Source organism: Galeopterus variegatus, unplaced genomic scaffold, assembly GCF_000696425.1.
Source record: "Galeopterus variegatus unplaced genomic scaffold, G_variegatus-3.0.2 Scaffold3213, whole genome shotgun sequence".
Classification (NCBI taxonomy): domain Eukaryota; kingdom Metazoa; phylum Chordata; class Mammalia; order Dermoptera; family Cynocephalidae; genus Galeopterus; species Galeopterus variegatus.
In genome coordinates, this window is record NW_007729324.1 from 113370 (window position 1) to 131880 (window position 18511).

Below are 18511 nucleotides of genomic sequence, written 5' to 3' on the forward strand. Positions count from 1 at the left end.
CTGAATATCAATACCTGTGTGTGATATGTGATGCTCAAATCAGGATAGTTGGTATAGGGTTTATTTTATTTTATTCTGTTGGAACATAGGTGATTGTATGTATCTGTGGAGTACAGAATTGAATATCAATACCTGTGTGTGATATGTGATGCTCAAATCAGGATAGTTGGTATGTTCAACATTATTCAATGTAATTGATTTTTGTGGCCCTTTACCAATTCTTCCCTTTCCCCCCTCCCCCTCCTCCTTTCCTAACTCTGGTAACCTTGGTTCTGTTCTCTTCTTTTGAAAGCTCAGTGTATTACTGTGATTGTTGTATCTTTCTTTCTTTTTTTAAAATTTGTTTATTATTATAATTATTTTTAGCTCCCATTTGCAGGGGAGGATATGCGGTATTTCTCTTTCTGTGCCTGGCTTATTTCACTTAACATTATTTTCTCTCAGTCGATCCACATTGCTGCAAATGGCAAGATTTCATTCTTTTTTATGGCAGAGTAGTATTCCGTTGTGTAAACATACCACATTTTCCTTATCCAGTCATTTGACAATGAACATTTAGGTTGGCTCTTGGGGTTTTATGGAAGCTTCATCATGTAGGCATCATTGAAGCATGGACAACCATGTAGAAATGTGATTGGACAAAAGGGTATATAATCTGACACTGACAGTCTGGGTGGGGGAACCCAGCAAGGCCTGTTTGTTCAGGTTCTTCCTGGCCTCTCTATGCAGCATTCCTTCTTCCCAGGCATGGAGCAGGGCCCCTCCTGAAAGGGGGTGTTTGACCTACAATCAGCTAAGGTAGGTCAGGGAATTTCCTGCCTCAGGGAGAAAAAGGAGCAAGTGAAAGTAGGGCAGAAGGTCAGAGAGTAGCATGAGCCAGGAGCCATGGATGAAAACCAGTGCATCAATATCATAATGTCACAATACCCAAAAGATTAGTGACAATTCCCTGTGGTTGGAGACAGAGTTAAAGCTCTAAACTGAGCATCTTCATCTTGAATAGGTTTTCTGTCCAACAATCTGTTAATCTCCTAGCCATCTAGGCTTAAATCTTAAGAGTTTTCTTTGACTCATCTCTTTAAATCTGCCAGGCAATATCCCTGTCATTTCTTTATATATTTCTTTAGTCCAAAAGCCCATCACCTAATGTCTGATTTAACAGTTTATCTACTCTGCTGATCACCTCCTAAAGTACTGATTTTATCATTTCACTGCTTTCATCAAGAAACCCTTTTGGCAACCCACTGTCTTCTAGATAAAACATAACTCAATCTGTCTTTAAATATTTGGCCATTTTTGCTATTTAATCATCTTTACCTCTTAATAAAACTCTTCTGCCACTGTCAGATGGGGCTTCATTCTATTCTCTACAGAATGTAGCAGACTGGAAAACTCCCATCCTACAAGCCCTGCCCACAAAGCCTATCTACCCCACCCACAGGTCTGGCTCATTCTCATGACCCCAAAACTCTGCACAGCTTCTAAGGATTGGATGTAGGGTAATTAAAGGTCTTCTTATGACTCCACTGGAAGCAGGGTAAAATGGATTTCAACTCTCCCCTACCCTCTGCACAAAATTCAGAGAGTCCTGGTTAACCCATCCTGCAGGCTAATAAACAGTTCCCCAGGCTCTCCATCTCCAAGATAGAGCCTCTTTTTGACCACCATGCAGTTAAGTATTAGAGTACTGGCCAATTTAATTTTTAAGCCTTACCTCCAAGGATATTTGGGGGAAGTGGTAGGTGATATAGGAAAAGGGTTTCTTATCTTGTGTTTTTTAGGGGCTTCCAAATTGAAAAAGATACTATGAGTCACATATATTTGGAGAATTATATTCTCTAAATTTATCTTGCCTCCAAGATAACCACATAATTCGATAAATAAAATTTAGGACAGTTTGTCCAGAAGGAATACAAATAAGTAAGGATGTTTTGTTGATACATAAAGTTTGATACAGTAGAGGTAAGAAGCAAATGCCATTTTTCAGGTCATGACTTGGCAATTTGACATACACAAAGACACACAGAGACACACACATTTTTGTAATGAATTCCACTGTCCCTTCCTTATGTCACATTTTGGTCCTGTCACATTTTCTTAACTCTTGACTCTGTCACACTTTCTATTGTCCTGGTTTATTACTTTCCTGCAATAAGTGTGTAAGGAAGAGAAATTCCAAGAAATGATAATTCTCAGGCTGCAGCCATATAAAATTACTTGTCAGAAAGTTGCTCTCTGTTAGGGCTCCTAATCAGCTCGTAGGTCGCTACCGTGTCTGATTGACTGCGCATTTTCTAATTCTATACTTAGATAATCTGAAGGAAAATGGTGCAGTTGGAGACTAAGATAATAATAAAACACGATTAGAAAATCTTTGCTCTAATTTCAGATTCTGTTTAGGGCTCCAGAGAAGTGCCTCTTTTTTATTTTATACTTTGAGACTATAGCAGTGCAGGGACAATTCCAATTAAGCAACTCCTCTGGCTTTTCTCACTGCAAGTCTATTTATTTCTTCATATCTGTGATCTTTGCTCTCCTCTTTTCTGGTAAAACGGTCTTCATAGCAGGGTCGATTCTCAGGCTGCAGCCATATAAAATTACTTGTCAGAAAGTTGCTCTCTGTTAGGGCTCCTAGTCAGCTCGTAGGTCGCTACCGTGTCTGATTGACTGCGCATTCTCTAATTCTATACTTAGGTAATCTGAAGGAAAATGGTGCAGTTGGAGACTAAGATAATAATAAAACACAATTAGAAAATCTTTGCTCTAATTTCAGATTCTGTTTAGGGCTCCAGAGAAGTGCCTCTTTTTTATTTTATACTTTGAGACTATAGCAGTTCAGGGACAATTCCAATTAAGCAACTCCTCTGGCTTTTCTCACTGCAAGTCTATTTATTTCTTCATATCTGTGATATTTGCTCTCCTCTTTTCTGGTAAAACGGTCTTCATAGCAGGGTCAACCAAGCTAAACGTCCCTGATTTACCAGCAGAACACTCGTTCTTATTGTGGGGTTAAAAGGCAGAGTTACTGAGTTGCAAAATAATGTGATTTGGAGCCCTTCAAAGCAGTGCTACCCCATTAGGCAGCCTGCAAACATTGCAGAACCTCCATCCTAAAATAAATATGAGTGGAAAAATGATTACATGTGCAAATAATAGCGGGGCAAGCAACAGGAATGAGACTGAAAGAAATCTTTCATTACTCCGAGAATACTTGAACACACTTTTTCTCTGTAGCTATTTCCCTGAGACCCTCAAGGACTCTTCCTCGCTTGCATTACATGCCTGTGTTTGAACTCTAGAGATGAACCATAGAGGCCCTGGGACGAGTGAGCAGGAAGAAAAGCATCAAGGAGGACTGGTGGTGACTCTCCGAGGGAGAATAGTAGTGGTTGGGAGGGACTGATAGAAACAATTGCTGGGGACACAATGGAGATCTAAATTTGTCCTGTGACAGAGCCTCACCGTGGTTTATGCTGTGTGAGAGCAAGAAGGGTCTGTGAACTATGAACAGTCAGAGCAGGATTACCAGAGGCTGAGCTCAGGTCTCCTGAGTTACAGGGGTCACTTCATCTTCAGCAACTTTCTTAAGGCTGGGAATATGGCCCCACGGCTATGGTATAATCAGCTGACTTTGTATTCCAACCACTGAGTTTATTTAGTATTTGTGATTCTAGTGATAAACTTGTCAGTATTATTATTTGTATTGTATAGTCAACATTGCCTAAACAATGATTCTGTGCCAGGCTTCTAAATGCCTTACATGTGCTACAGTCTAAATGAGTCTCCCCAAAATTCATATGTTAAAACCAAACCCCCAAGATGATGGTATAAAGAGGTAGGGCTTTGGGGATGTGATTAGGTCAGGAGGGCTCCACTCTCATGAGTGGGATTAGTGCACTTATAAAAAATGCCTGAGGAAGTTTGTTTTCCCCTTCGACCATGAGAGGATGGAGCAAGAAGGCTCCATATATGTAGAATGGACACTCGCTGGATGTTAAGTCTGCCAGCACCTTGATCTTAGAATTCCCAGCCTCAAGAACTGTGAGCAGTACATTCTGTTGTTTATAGATTACCCAGCCTAAAATATTTTGTTATAGCAGCCTGAACAAACTAAGACATGTTACTCCTTTAATCTCCAATACAGCACACCTTGAGGTAGAAAATTACTATCCTAATTTTACAAATATGGAAATTAAAGTACAGAGAGGTTAAATGGTTTTCCCAACTCACACAGCTAGTAAGTGGTGGAGCCAGGATGTGATAGAGTCCTAGAAATCCTTCTGAGATTAAAGTTTAGACAGTTAAAGGTTCAGTAACATTTAGTGATGTGTGTTTCACGTGGCCATTCTAACTCATTTCTGCCAACCAATCTATGAAAAAGGCTCTTTGCTGGATGCTAGGATGAATGGGGAGTAGTGGCAGAGATACATAAAGAAATATCAGACAAAGTCCTGTGTCAGTGAATTTATACTCCTGTTGAGGATGTCCTACAGTTCTGAAGTGGTCCAACCCAAATGCTATACTCTTTTGCCCTACATTCGAAACCTGTCCTGTGCAATACCACAGCTACTACCTACACATGGCTACTTGAATTTAAGTTAATTAAAATGAAATAAGATTAAAAATTTAATTACTCAGATACACTAGCTACATTGCAAGTGCTCAGTTGCCACATGTGGCTAGTGGCCAACATACTGGTCATTGCAGAAAGAAAAAGTGATTTCTGTCATTACAGAAAATTCTGTTGGACAGCGCTGAAAGTCATTTGACTTAAAATAACCTGCCTAAAGAGGTCAACTAAACCCATGTCCCTTGCCTTCTTTTCTTGCTCTGTTTCATACATGTTCTTCTTGGGAATAACTTTTTATTCCATTAAGAATTTAATGAAAGCCATTACCCAGAAAATGCACCTATTCAATTATAGACTGAAATTTGCATACAACTTTGGTGGGATATATGGACCCTGCATGTAATAGTTAACTACTGGTGCATAGCAAATTACCTCAGAACTCAGTGGCTTAAAACACCAAAGATTTATTATCTCACACTGTCTCATGGTTCAGGAATTTGGGAATAGCTTAGCTTAGTGACTCTGGCTCAAGTCTCTCATTAGATTGTGCTAGGGTTGCCAGATTTAGCAAATAAAAATATAAGCTATTCAGCTAAATTTGAATTTCAGATATACAACAAATAATTTTTTTTAGTTTGGTATATAGTTGGGACATACGAGTACTTTTACTGAAAAGAAAAAATTCTGTGTTTATCTGAAATTCAAATTTAACTGGACATTCTGTATTTTATCTCATAAGCCTACACTGCAATCGAGGTGTCAGCTGGGGGTCAATCATCTGAAGACTTTAACTGGGGCACATGGCCCACTCTGAAGATGGCTCACTTACCTGTCTTGCAAGTTAGCACTGGCTCTTTGCAGGAGGTGTCAGTTCTTTGCCACATAGACCTCTCCATAGGGCTGCTTGAGTGACCTTACAACATGTCAGTTGATTCCCCCAGAGCGAGTGATGCAAGAGAGCACGATATCATTTATTACCTTGTCTTGGAAGTCACAATCCATCATTTCTGAAATGTTGCATTGGCTGCACAGCTCAGTACTGATCGCTGTGGGAGAGGACTGCACAGGGGCATGAACACCAGGAGGCCTGAATCACTGGGGGCCAACTTGGGTGCTGGCTCCATCCTCTGGAATTTATACACAGATTTCATAGAGTACAAACTCCTGAGGACACAATTTTTCTGTATTTTTCTCACTGTTGGGTCACAGTGGCTATAACAATGCCTTATAAAATAGGTACTCAATAAATATTTGCTAAATGAATGAATAAGTAGATTCCCGGCCCAGAATCTCTGACCCAAAAGATTCCTTTGGTCTCTAGATTTTGTGATGATAAAAGGTGTTTCCCAAAAGAGTTTGAGGATGAAGAGATTAGAATATAAGTGATAGAAATTTGCAGGGATATTCTGAAGGGATATATTAATAAGGTTGCCAATAAGCGATTAAGATGGCATTATTGCTAAATGAGTGCCAGGTTCTGTGTGAGAAACTTCTTTTATGTACATGATTTCATGTATGTGACCTTTCTCTTATGCATTGTGAAAAAGAGTACTTTTTTGTTTTTGGAGGCTGGCTGGTACAGGGATCTGAAGCCATGACCTTGGTGATATAAGGGTGCACTCCAACCAAGTGAGCTACCCAGCCAGTCCTGGAAAGATTAAACAACATCATCCAGATACTACAAGGAAGGTCAGCACACACATCATACATACATGCACATATGCGAGTACATGAGCACTCACACACGCTCTGGGATAAAAATGGAAAGAAAACCATCGCATTTAATAGAATGTCAGAAGGGCTCTTTTGTAGAAAAGTAGCTGGCACAGTCTTGATATATAAATTACACCCTGAGAGAGAATAGACAGGTTAAAGTTTATTATAAGACTATATTTTAGAAAGAGAAGAGTGTGGGCAGAGCTGATAAAGATATGAGAGGAAAGGGCCATGCGTGGAAAGTAACAGTGGCCCCTTATTCATGGCAGTGGAATTGTGTCACGTTCTGTCACTTTTTGGTATCTGCTGGGACTCGAGCTTCTCAAGACAGAGGGCTAAGCTGTGCAAAGCCATGTGGCTGTCACCACTCAAACCACGGGTTGTCCCTGAGGTGAATTTGTGGGATTTGCTTTTTACTAGTGGAAGCCACCAGGGATATTCTGGAGAGTAAGGAATATACCACCATTTCAAAATCCCCTTCCTAGGCACCATCTCTTTCCTCAAGATTCTGCAAGTTTATGTGTTAATAGGATGACAGGAGCCAGTCATATAAAAGGCCTAGCAGTTTATTTCTTGATGGTTTACAGAGGGATGCTTATCTCTTTACACCTTCTCAGGAGCGTCTGCAAGGCAACTTCGGCTGCTCTCTGAACACTGATGCAGGGGTCTTGCCGAAGTGCTTGGAGCCCTGAAATGGAAGGAATAGCAAAATTAAGTGAATTAGGAGAGTCAAAGCCCAGCAGGAAGGGCGACCCACGCCAAGGTCCAAACTACGCAGCGCTGCAGGGCGCACCAGTGAGGGTCAGCCCTGGGTGGGGCTTCAGGTCCTAATGTGCACATTTTACATTTTGATCCTAAAAGGTAGGATTTAGAGCTGTAAGTTGAAAAACTATTTTAATACTGAAATAAGGGAAGAGAAGACCCTGACCTTGTGATTAGTAGGTTTAGACAACTGGAAAATTGTATTCTGTTGGAACAATGACTGCTAAGGGGTGGAGCTGCAGGTGGTTTTATACTCTGGAGAAATCTCAGTGTCTAGAGAGCATGAGAGACAATAACTGGGTACTAAGATTTTTCATTTCTGGGCTCACATGGAATTTGGACAGCTATAGTTTCTCTTTCCCTAAGAATGTAACAATGCGCTGGGCAAAAATTTGCGTAGATACTCACTTGTGGTCAATTGTTCTCTGTCTAATAACTCCACATATTGGCTGGTCAAATTGAGAACAATGGCATCTAAAGTCAATAGGGAAAAAATTACTGATTTCATTATGGTGGTTCATTATAGATGGATCAGGTCAGACTCTGCACACAGTCAGAAGGTAAATGGTCAGGTCAGTGAAAAAATATGTATATATATATATATATATATATATATGACTAAATACATATATGACTCCCCCCTGCACCCCATTGAATGATGTAAGTGTGACCTCTATTGGGTCTTGAGCACCATGCCTGGAAGTGGTCACTCATCCAAAGTGTATTTGGGAAAGCTCACACAATGGTCTTCAGGAGGGGTAGGGGGTGGGGTGTTGTTGTCAGTGTTTCAAACTTTTGATCCCTGTCTTCAAAAAGTTTATAATGTAGTTGGGAAGATCATATGCATGATCCAGGAAGGAATTCTTAGGTTTTAAGTTGGTCTTAACGGTGGCCTGTTGAGCCAGTGGGCCTGTTCACTGTGGGCTGGATTAGTTGGAACAGGCTTCAGAATGAGACTTAGAATTTCATAAGAGAAGGAACTTCAGAGATTTGCTTATTTTCCTCTTTTATTTTATAGATCAGACAGAGAGTTAACACAAAGAAGTTAAGTAAATTGTCTAGAATCACACAGCAGAACCAAGGTCTGCTGGCCCCATATCAACGTGCTTTCCACTTGTATCAGGCCGCTGCTAAATCTTTCAGCTTGAACTGAACTTAGAATGTTGAGTATGGTTTATATTAAGGGATGAGACAAAGGCAGTATTTATGCAGGGGTAGCAGGCTTGGAGCAAAGACTTGGAGAAAAGAAGAAGTGATGACTTGGAACCCAAAGAAACAAGGAGGGCCCAGTAGGGAGGAGAGTGAGCCTTGGTTGGTCCTAAGAGGTCACCAGTTTTCATTTGCAAAAGAAAACAGATTCCTCTGAGACAAGATGTTGCAAGACATAAAATGAATTCCTTCATGGCCTTTTTCTTGGTTTTTGGTCATAGAAGTCACACCAGTGTTCACACTGGGGTAGCTTCCAGTCACAGCATGACTAGATGGAAAAGGGCAGACGTGTCTGAGCAGGGAGCGTGACGTGAGCTCACCTGTGAGTTTGACAGCAGCGCTCCTGATCATCTCCCAGCTGCTGGTGAAGAAGGGGAAGGAGTGTGTGTGGAGGATCCACAGGATTTCCTGATTTTTCCTTGCCTGCAAGAGATGTGTGTTACAAAGAGGCCAACTGAAAAGTGACCCTTTATGGCATTCAGCACCCCATAGGTCCTCAGAAGGGGACTCTAAAAGCCAGTGAGCACTCACACAGCAATAAATTAATGGATTAAAAGTTGCCTTATGGCTATTTTGACCTAAATTTAATTGGTGAGGCACTGGGGACTAATCAACAGATGTGACTTTCATAAACCTAGGAGAACAGATCCCTGTCAGGACATGGGAAAGGTGCAGAGAGTGACATGGCAGGATACGAAGAATCACTGCTATCTTCCCAGGAGAGTTCTGCCTCTGGCCAGAGATTCCTTGCTGGGTTTGCCCTTCTGGGATGTGTCTAGACTCTCGTCCCACCCTTTTTAGAGGCAGTGTCTACTGCACACTCACCAGTTTTACACAAAATTGCCTATAGAAATCCCTGGCCCTTGGTAGATCCTGATCAAGGAGATGGTCTAATACCCCATAGAGTTCCTGGAGGCCCAGAAAAGGAGTGCAGACGATCAAGACATCACGGCAAGCCTAGAAAACAGAGTTTCTGCGTCACAGAGCATCATGCTGGGACCCCCTTCTAGAGACAGGACATGCTGAGTAGTGCTGGGAAAGGAGCAGCACAGTCAGTGCGGGGAAGGGCTGCCACCTTCCCATGCTCAGGGGTGGGACAGCAAACCCAGGAAGGGACGGCAAAGAAGAATCCAGAGTTGGCGAAGTGATTTTCAGGTTCGGTTCTGAGGGGTGACTTCAGATCTGGCTTTTAGTCCAGCTAGACCAGGCTTAGTGGCACTTCTCAGCCATGGAGAGAGGAGGAGGAGCAGGTAGACACCACTTAGGAAGTGGGCCACTTACAGCTCCAATCTTAGGATTGGGATCCCAGAGATGGAGAAGGAATGAAATCATGCTCTTTTTTATTTCTTCAGCAAAAAAAATCTTCCACTTTCTTCCTGTTAGGGATGCCAGATTCTCAAATAAGGAGATGGCAGTCAGTCTCACATCATCCTGCTCCTGTGGTGACAAATGCAGTCGTGAGTGAATATCCTCTCACAGGTCACTCCCCGCCAGCATCTCTGGGGCCCCCTTCAGCAGAGGCGCTGGTGCTTTATTGTCACAGTGCCTCTGTGTTCCAAGAACTCTCTTGCTTTCCTGGAAGCTCTCTCCCTAATCACATGAGCTTAAGAAACCATGGGTATAGGGTTTAAGTGATGCCACAGAGCTGGAGACTTGATTTCTGTGTTTGAGTGGCTAGGAAGGAAGTACGACCACAGGAATGATAAACAGGGGTGCTGGCAGCAGAAGGCCAGGAAGGGTTCCTGCTTGCTGTTTATTTTGCACAAATTAGCCTGTTTGCTAATCACGAGCCTAGAGTTTTGGGGCCTCTAATCTAAATTGCCCAAGGCCTAGGACTCTTCTCCAAGATGCCAAATACTTTGTAAAGGGATTGCAGGCAGCTCAAGAATTTGGACCTTGGGGCTCAGAGAGAGGTCACACAAACAAGGTCCTAGACCTGTGCTTGAGTATGTGAAATTATGGAACTTCATTGCTTTTTGTCTAGAATGGTAGGCAGTGATTTTAAGAAACAAAGGGTTAGATACGGCTCAGAGTTCTAACAAAGAAGACAATGAAGTTAGAGAAATTTTCTCCAAGTTTTTTTTTTTCCCCAAGCCTAGAAAACTAGATTAAAATGCCCATATAAACACAGAGGGATAAAAGAAAAAGTAGTCCTGAGTAGCAGAATGCTATTTAGATAAACAATAAACATAAAAAAAAGAAGTTAAAATAGACGTTCCGGAAAAATAAAGATGGCTTGGGAAAAGCCAGAAAAGCTAAATGAATACGTGAGATGTGACCTTGTATAATAGAAACGAAGGTAGAAAAATGTTCTTTCCATTTATTACAAATAAGATTTGTATATATTTTTAAAAGATCTGTTTCGAGAAAAGAAAAGCAAACCAAAAACAAAGTACAAAAACGTAGAAAGGCTTTTATGTTAAAAAACAAACAAGAAAACAACTTTGAATTTTCCAAATCAATATCCAATGATAGGTTTAGGAAGAATCAACCAATTGGGATGATGAAAAAACAGAAATAAGCAGCGGTGAAAGTGTTTTGAGTGCTGGGAGAGATATTAGAGAACGTCTAGTCCAATCTCCTCATTTTCAATTGAGAAAATGTGAAAACACAGAAGGTAAAGCGATTGCTCAAGATGATAAGGTAGGAAACAGTAGCAAGAAGGGACTGAAACAGAACAGCAGCCGTGTTTTCTGTCCTACCATTTCATTGAAGGGTCACCATGTTTCAAGAATTCCAAGAAAGCACTTAAATACTGAAAAGAAAAAAAAGAGAAAACCTAGAGATTACAGAATTGTATACTTAACTTATAGAAAAATATAGAGGCAAAGTATCATAGAGTAAATATTCTTGGAGAAAGACAGCACTGCTGGAGAATAAATACCACATCGGTTCTAAGACTCAAGTTTTATCAAACTTTACTTTCATGCAAACATGACAGAATTGATATCAATTAGGAATGAGAAAGTTCTGACTTAAAAATAAGCAAGACTTTAGACTTTTTTCTTCTGCAATAACACTGAGAAAACATTATCTTGGCCACAAAACTGTTAGGTAGACTTGTGATTTATAGGAGGCTCAGATCCAAAGGAATTATTATTATTGGATTGACAACAACCCAGGAAGCCTTACAGGTGGGGTTCTGTAGAGGTGAATTCAGCCCTTTGTTGTTAAAGACTGTCATCAATGATCTGTGTAATAAATAAAAAACATCTTTGCTATTTTTACAAAAGATACTAAATTGGGAGCCCAGTAGGTATTTCTGAGGACAAGATACGAATTAAAAGTGATACTGGTAAATTGCAGAAAATAGTTGAAAACATGCAGAATGCTGTTTCCAAAGGCCAGGTTTAGGCTAGCACATAAACAAGGGAAACTGCAAGAATACAAAACTGGAGAATTATTGACTATGGTCATATACTTCAGACTAAAGTCTGTCTAGAGGTCCATACGGTTAATAAACTGCCAAAGAGTGAGGAAGAAAGAACAAGATTAGAAGAAAAAAAAAATCAAGCAAATAAATAGAAAAGGGTTGGATTTGAGAGGTAATTTTCCTTTATATTCTATTCAATACTTCTTGGATCTCACTTAGAGCTCCAGCTCAGTCATTGGCTTGTAAAATATTTAATGAGCAGATTAGGTGTATGATGAAAAATGAAGGAAATAAAGACTTTTTAGTCTACAGACTAGAAGATAAATGGGAAATTTAGTAAAGCCTCAATGGTTTAGGAAGAATGCACTGGAGGAAGCAACTACAAGTTTTCCATCTCCTCTGACAGCAGAACATAAGGAAACAGATTTAGATCAAAAAATAATAAATTTAAGTTAGATGCAAAATAGATTTTTACATTGATGGCAATAAATAAACCCCAAATGAATGCTAAAATATCGTTTCTTGGAAGGTAGAAAGGAAAATGACCTTCCTCTGCCTAGGATTGCTGACTGATTTCTTTTTTTGAAATTAGGGCTATAGATTGGATAAAGTGTTGACAAACTTTTGCTATAAAAGGCCAGACAGTAAACAATTTAAACTTTGTGGTCATATGGTCTGTGCAACTGCTAATCAACTCTGCTGGTAAGAGTGTGAGAGCAGCCAAAAACAATATGTAATCAATGAGTGTCACTGTGTCCCAATAAAACTTTATTTACAAAACCAGGTTGTGGGCCAGATTTGGTTTGTGGGATGTAGTTTACTGACTCGTGGATGATGGGTCTTTGAATCTTGGCAGTGGAAAAGACAGTGTAAGAAGCAACATCAACATCATCTTTATTCAGGCCCTAGTCCAGCATGAGTACTGTCTTAATTTGTGTTCCCTTGGAAACAAATCTTGAGATGAGGATTTACGTGCAAGTAATTTATTTGGGAGGTGGTCCCAGGACGCATGTGGGGGGAATGGGAATAAGACAGGGAAGGGAGGAAAGCTAAGAAAGAGAGTACTAATGAGTGTGTTACCCCTGCAGGCAAGTGGAGCTCAATCCTTCTGAGGGGTGAGGAAGCTGGGGAATTTATCTATAAACTCTCCTTTCTCATTGTTTGAGGGTCATTCCCAGGGCATTTCTTATCCGAAGAATTCTGGCCCACCCTGCTTAAACCAATCTTGATTCCCAGGCCAGAGGGCATCCTCAGGCAGAGACACACAGGAAGCCAGGGGCCTGTATGGGAATTGTCTGCAGGTGACCTCTGGCCAAGGAATTCGGGTGGGACACCAACATTGTCATCTACAGGCACTACCTGAACCTTTTTCTGTTCACTCATTTCTTCTGGGAAGGGGAGATTCCTGAACAGGCTCACTTACGTCTTCAAAGAAGGTTCTTGTTTGCAGCACTATTTCTTTGAAGTAGAAGCTCACATCTCTGTCTGTGAGCAGCTCCAGGACCTTTTTGAGAGCCTTCAAGCTTTCACAGACGACTTCGGTGCGAGCCAGGTGGTACAGGCCTCTGATGATAGATTCTAACATTATCTGCTTATGCTTCTTCACCTATTTTGAAATAAGGTCTCTTAATCTCAAAAATTGTTTTATGTGTGTCTGGAACAGAGCAGGAGTCCACACACAAGGAGATTGAAATTCTGTGTGAGTCACGCATACTTCAACCCAAGAGCCACCATTTCGGCAATTTATTTGGATCTTCACTTAATTTCTATGCAACCACTAGGCATAGTAAATAAACCACTAGGTAAATAACCATTTCAAATTCTACTGAAATGAGCTATTTAACCAGAGAGCACCTTTCACCTTGTGAGGGGCTCCAGATGCTGTGTTCCCAAGCCCTCGGATGGCCATTTGCCTCAGGGTGGCATTGGAGTCCCAGGCACTCTGATCCATCAAGATGAGCACATCCCGCAGATTCCCGTGCTTCCAGAGGGTCGGCTCCTTCATGAGCTGAAATCAACATACCCCTCCTGTTCAGTTAAGGGAGTGGCCTCCCTTCAGGTGAGTGCCAAGGGCATCACAGCCACAATTCAAGACAGGGCCTCGCTGCTTGGAGAGCAGAGCAGGAAGCCCTGGGGTGAATCAGCCACTTGGCAGAAACTAACCTCTAGAGGTGAGCAGTGCACAGGTCAAGGTTAGTGGGGATGAGAACTGGCATACCTAGATGAGAGGCTGCGTCTAGTCTAAATGGAAAACGGGGCAGGGAAAACAGAAACGACTGATGAAGTTCCTTCTCTGGATTGGCTGGGATAGTCTTTATGCCAGAGTTTGAAGGGTCAGCACTACTGCTCTTGTTGGTTACCGTTCGTTTTGTCCCTTCCAGAGGTATGTTCTGCACCCTTCTCTGCCCGGGGAGGTTGAATTCTGTAGAACAGAGGGCAGGAGGAGTCTTCCTCTTTCAGTGTCTGCTTAAAGACTGTAGGTCTGGCAGTAGCGGGTCCCCCCCAGTACTAAATCTCCCCCTGAAGTTCTCTCCTCCCTGTTCCAGCTCTCCCTGAGCTCCAGACCCTGAGAAAAGTGCCCCAAGGGGACGGTGAGCATGAGTGACGCTGCTCTCCCTTGCCTCGGAGAAGAAAGCTGTGCCGGTGATGCGGTAGTTCTCGGAGGAGGAGGTGAGAGATGGGAACAGCTGTTCCATGATGTCCTGGAGGACCCCGTGCTGCCACACTGCCATGCTCCTAGAAAAGGCAGATTTTAACAGGAACCTTTTTTTCCCTAAAGAATGGAGGAAACCTTAGTCTATTTGTTCATCAGGCAAATAATTCATCTAAAAAGGAATGCTCAATAAAAGAGTACCAAGGATTAAACTTTAATATAGCCTAACCACGTGTCCAGTTTAAATGTAATTTGCCAAAGCTATTCACTTGATGAATTGCTTTTTTTTTTTTGAGGAGAGTGGTGCAGGCAAATAATTCATCTAAAAAGGAATGCTCAATAAAAGAGTACCAAGGATTAAACTTTAAAATAGCCTAACCACGTGTCCAGTTTAAATGTAATTTGCCAAAGCTATTCACTTGATGAATTGCTTTTTTTTTTTTGAGGAGAGTGGTGAGTTTGGGGCTGATCCTACCATATCTTCCTTTATCCTTTGCTCTTTCTTCCCTGCCTGTTCTCCTTTGACTATAAACCCCAGGTGAGTCAATTACTCTCAGTGAAGTTGCCTGCATGGCATTTTTATTCTTTGTTTTTGGTTTTCTCCTTTGTATCTGGTTCTAGAATATCTGCACATTACCTGGCCAGTGCACATACTCCTATGTGATGGGTACTGGGACTGCTGAGTAGGGTCCATAAGTTGTCCCCCTCATCAGATTCTTTTGCAAAACCTTCTTTCACGGCTTGGGCTTGCAAACATTTCAGAGTTGTAGTTGAGAGCCTGAAGGAGACAGTCAGTATCACAAAAGTCAGTCAACTCTATACAGGGAATTGTGAATTCCCACTTTCACTCTTCCTGTTCTCCACAATACTCCCTTATGCCTGGATTAATGGATGTTGTACAAGGAAAAAACAGGCAGATTGACTCATACAATGTAGTCTTAGGGCCAAAGGGGACATTCAGGTTACTTGAGCTAGCAAATAAGTCCACAAAATCTTGTCAACCCCCCTATGAGAAAATGAAGCTCTAAGGAAGGAAAGTGCAAAATATCATATTTCCCTGATTTTAAAATAGCATCTCTGCAATCAGGATGCATTTTGCAGTGGGTGGGATGTTACAATTGTTGTTGGCCAGACAGTAGTTGTGATATAGCTGCTGCTGTCTGTGCATTCACAGATGCACACATAGATTTAGGTACAGCTCTTTATACTGTTGTCATTTTATTGGAACTACATGTGCTGAGTGTAAATGCTATTTAAAATGTCTTTAAAAAGGTTGCTCTATGGTTTGACATTGGAATGAAAAGTTACGCAAAAGGGCAGGGAAACAGAGTGATGTGATTTAGGATGAAACTCTACCTAATAATTCTCAAAGAGATCGATTGATAAATATAAAATAAAACTTTAAAGTGTAAGAAAGCATTTATTCATGGCTTAGTTGGGAGTCTTTTTCTTCTTTCTTAATAGTACACAAAACGATTTTGCTTATTTCAAATGGTGAAGTCTTAGATTTGTTGAAATATGATATTTATTTTTATTTTTCGTCTTCCCCTGGTGGCCTTGCATAACATATAACTCCAGCTTTCCCAGAAAGGTTTCAACAAAAGAAACCAAAGGAAATAAAGTGGACCCTCTAGGGAAGAAAGCATAGACCCTTATTCTGTATGAGACTATTCTGGGTAGCTGCACTGGGTACTGGCTCAGGGAAGAATTACAAGGTCTGGTGTCATGGCTTAAGGATGGAAGGGCTTTGTTTCTTCATGGTAATTTGATGTTGTGCCAGTAGGCATAGACCCTGACTTCACAGCCCCTCTTCTGGAGTCTGGGATCAGGACACTTTTGGAAGACTCTCCCTGCTTTGCCATTTACCTGCAGGGGTCTGTGATCAGCTGCTGTTCTCCCTGCTGTATCACACGCCGCCTGCGGCTTGTGGCAGAGGTGGGCATCTTCTGGCCCAGCGTGCAGCTGATCAGCTTCAGGAGGAGAGTGAACAGGTCTGGATACAAGCCAGTGACAGAGATGCCCGTTGCAACCACTTCATACATAGCACAGGACACCTGAGAGGAAAAAGGACCTTGTGGTGAGGCAGTCTCCTTTCCTCCAAGGCCATCTTCTCCCTGCACTGATCTTCTAGTTTGTTCTCTCCCCCAATGATCGCTTCCCCAGTTGTCCATGCTTATGGAAAAACACATAGAAAAGGAGGATTTATTTGTCTGGAAACTTCTCAGCTCAGAGTGTTTTTCTCTCTTGGGACTGCCATGTGGACACCATAACTGCCAGGGAGCACCAGTCATGTAAAATGAACACAGATACATAGATTATCTTTGAGGCTGACAAGAAATTTGCTTCTAAAAATGATCAGCCACAGAAAAAATTACTGCCGTATTGGCAATATAAGCTGGAGTAGAGTTCAAGCTAGGGAGCGAGAAGGAAGAAGTGTGATTGACACGATAGCACCAAGTTCCAGGTGGGAACAGGTCATGGAGCAGAGCAAAGTGCCAGGCTAGTGACGGCTCGTCCAACTCACTGAAATTGCATCTGCCCCGGCGATGTCATCTTCTAACCCGGTCTCCAGTTTATCTATTAAGGCTTGTATGAGTTTACCACTAGAGGTTAGGTTTTCAGCCAGCGCCTTCCACAATGTCTTTGTGTCCCTAGGGAGGCAAAACAGGAAATTGACAGCCAAAGCACAACTCCTTGGACTATGAGCTTTTCCATCTGACTCACTCCACAATCACGTTACGACTAATCACAATTTCAAGGGCGGATAGATATGCCTGGGGATAATAAAGATGTTTTATTTAACAAACCAGCATTTTACAGGAAATTGACAGCCAAAGCACAACTCCTTGGACTATGAGCTTTTCCATCTGACTCACTCTACAATCACGTTACAACTAATCACAATTTCAAGGGCGGATAGATATGCCTGGGGATAATAAAGATGTTTTATTTAACAAACCAGCATTTGGGCCTTGGGTTACTGAGATTTGTTAATGTCCATCAAGATGGAAACCTCTTACATAGGTACATTCTAGGCAAGTAGAAAGAGGAGAAATATTCACTTTCTAACATTTACTTATTCCTATACTGTATTTGTTTTCCAAAATAAATCTCGTTGTCATTCACTGGGGATATATATTGCAAATAATGTTATATTGTTATATAGATGTGTGTATATAGATACAAAATTTGAAGCGACATTACTCGTGATTCAAATACCAATTTTTAAATTGTTATTCAGGTGAGATATTTTCAATCTTTGTTTGTTCTCTTTTTCTCAAACAATAAATCCCTCCCCAATGTTTTTCAGAGTGGCTTTTCCTGGGAAAAGGGACCATTTCAATTATAGTCTACCTGTCGAAGGGCAGAGGCTTCTGTAAAAGGTTGACAACAACTGCATCCATGTGAAAGCTGGCTATCTGGGAGATGGCTTCTAGCATGAACTGAAAACTCTCCTCCTTTTGTCTGAGGACCGGCATATGATAGTAAATTGTCCCCAACATCTCCAGTAGCTAAAAAGGAAAAGCCAAATCAAACATTAAGTAGCCATTTCTCCTCTACATGAATGGCTCAGGGCAGGTACCATCAGCATATTGTGGGTGGGTGGTTGATGAATGATAGAAAATGTTAAAAACAATAATTGATTCTACACATGGCCTCTCTCTCAGGAGGATTATTGGTGAATTGGGTGTTTATTCTTAATTCAGTTTAGCACACATTTAGTGAAAGGGTATATGATGACAGGTTCTGTGCTAGCCACTGTGGGTAATTTACCAGACATGAAAAGATGTAATCCTTTTGCAGGAGTGGGTGATCTAATAAAGGATGTCAGTCATATGCACAAAGCACTGTGTTCAAGGAAATTATGGAAAATGGTGTACCAGAGGTGCCTGGGACCGATAGGGGAATCCAGAAACAGCCAAGTCATTTCAGAAGGGCATTTGGTTCAAGTCTTAAAGGGTATGTAGCAATTTCATGAGGCAATTTTACGAGATAGTAGAGAAGGGCATTCTTGTTAGAAAGAACACAGGTAAAGATGTAAAATTAGAAGACATGAGAATAGGCCGAGCACGGGATTTTTAGGGGAGTGAAACTATTCTGTATGATATTGTAATGGTGGATACATGTCATTATATGTTTATCAAAATCCGTAGAATGTATATAACATAAAGAGCTAACCCTAAAGTCCATGTAAGCTATGGACTTTGGGTGATAATGATGTGTCAGT

The 18511-nt window shown here is 41.3% G+C and overlaps 1 protein-coding gene across 1 annotated transcript in view; it reads right to left on the bottom strand.

The window, feature by feature from the left end:
- Positions 1-6844: 6844 nt before the first annotated feature.
- Positions 6845-18511, bottom strand: part of MROH2B (maestro heat-like repeat family member 2B) — a 57690-nt gene continuing 46023 nt past the window's right edge. Inside the window, exons 31-42 of the mRNA XM_008584307.1 lie at positions 17638-17795; positions 16808-16934; positions 16150-16337; positions 14921-15061; positions 14252-14366; positions 13492-13638; positions 13054-13236; positions 9539-9694; positions 9083-9214; positions 8578-8680; positions 7457-7522; positions 6845-6974 (exon numbers count right to left, since the gene is read on the bottom strand). Of these exons, the coding sequence (XP_008582529.1) occupies positions 6868-6974; positions 7457-7522; positions 8578-8680; positions 9083-9214; positions 9539-9694; positions 13054-13236; positions 13492-13638; positions 14252-14366; positions 14921-15061; positions 16150-16337; positions 16808-16934; positions 17638-17795 (1623 nt within the window). The 3' untranslated portion in view covers positions 6845-6867. The remainder of the gene's footprint in view (positions 6975-7456; positions 7523-8577; positions 8681-9082; positions 9215-9538; positions 9695-13053; positions 13237-13491; positions 13639-14251; positions 14367-14920; positions 15062-16149; positions 16338-16807; positions 16935-17637; positions 17796-18511) is intronic.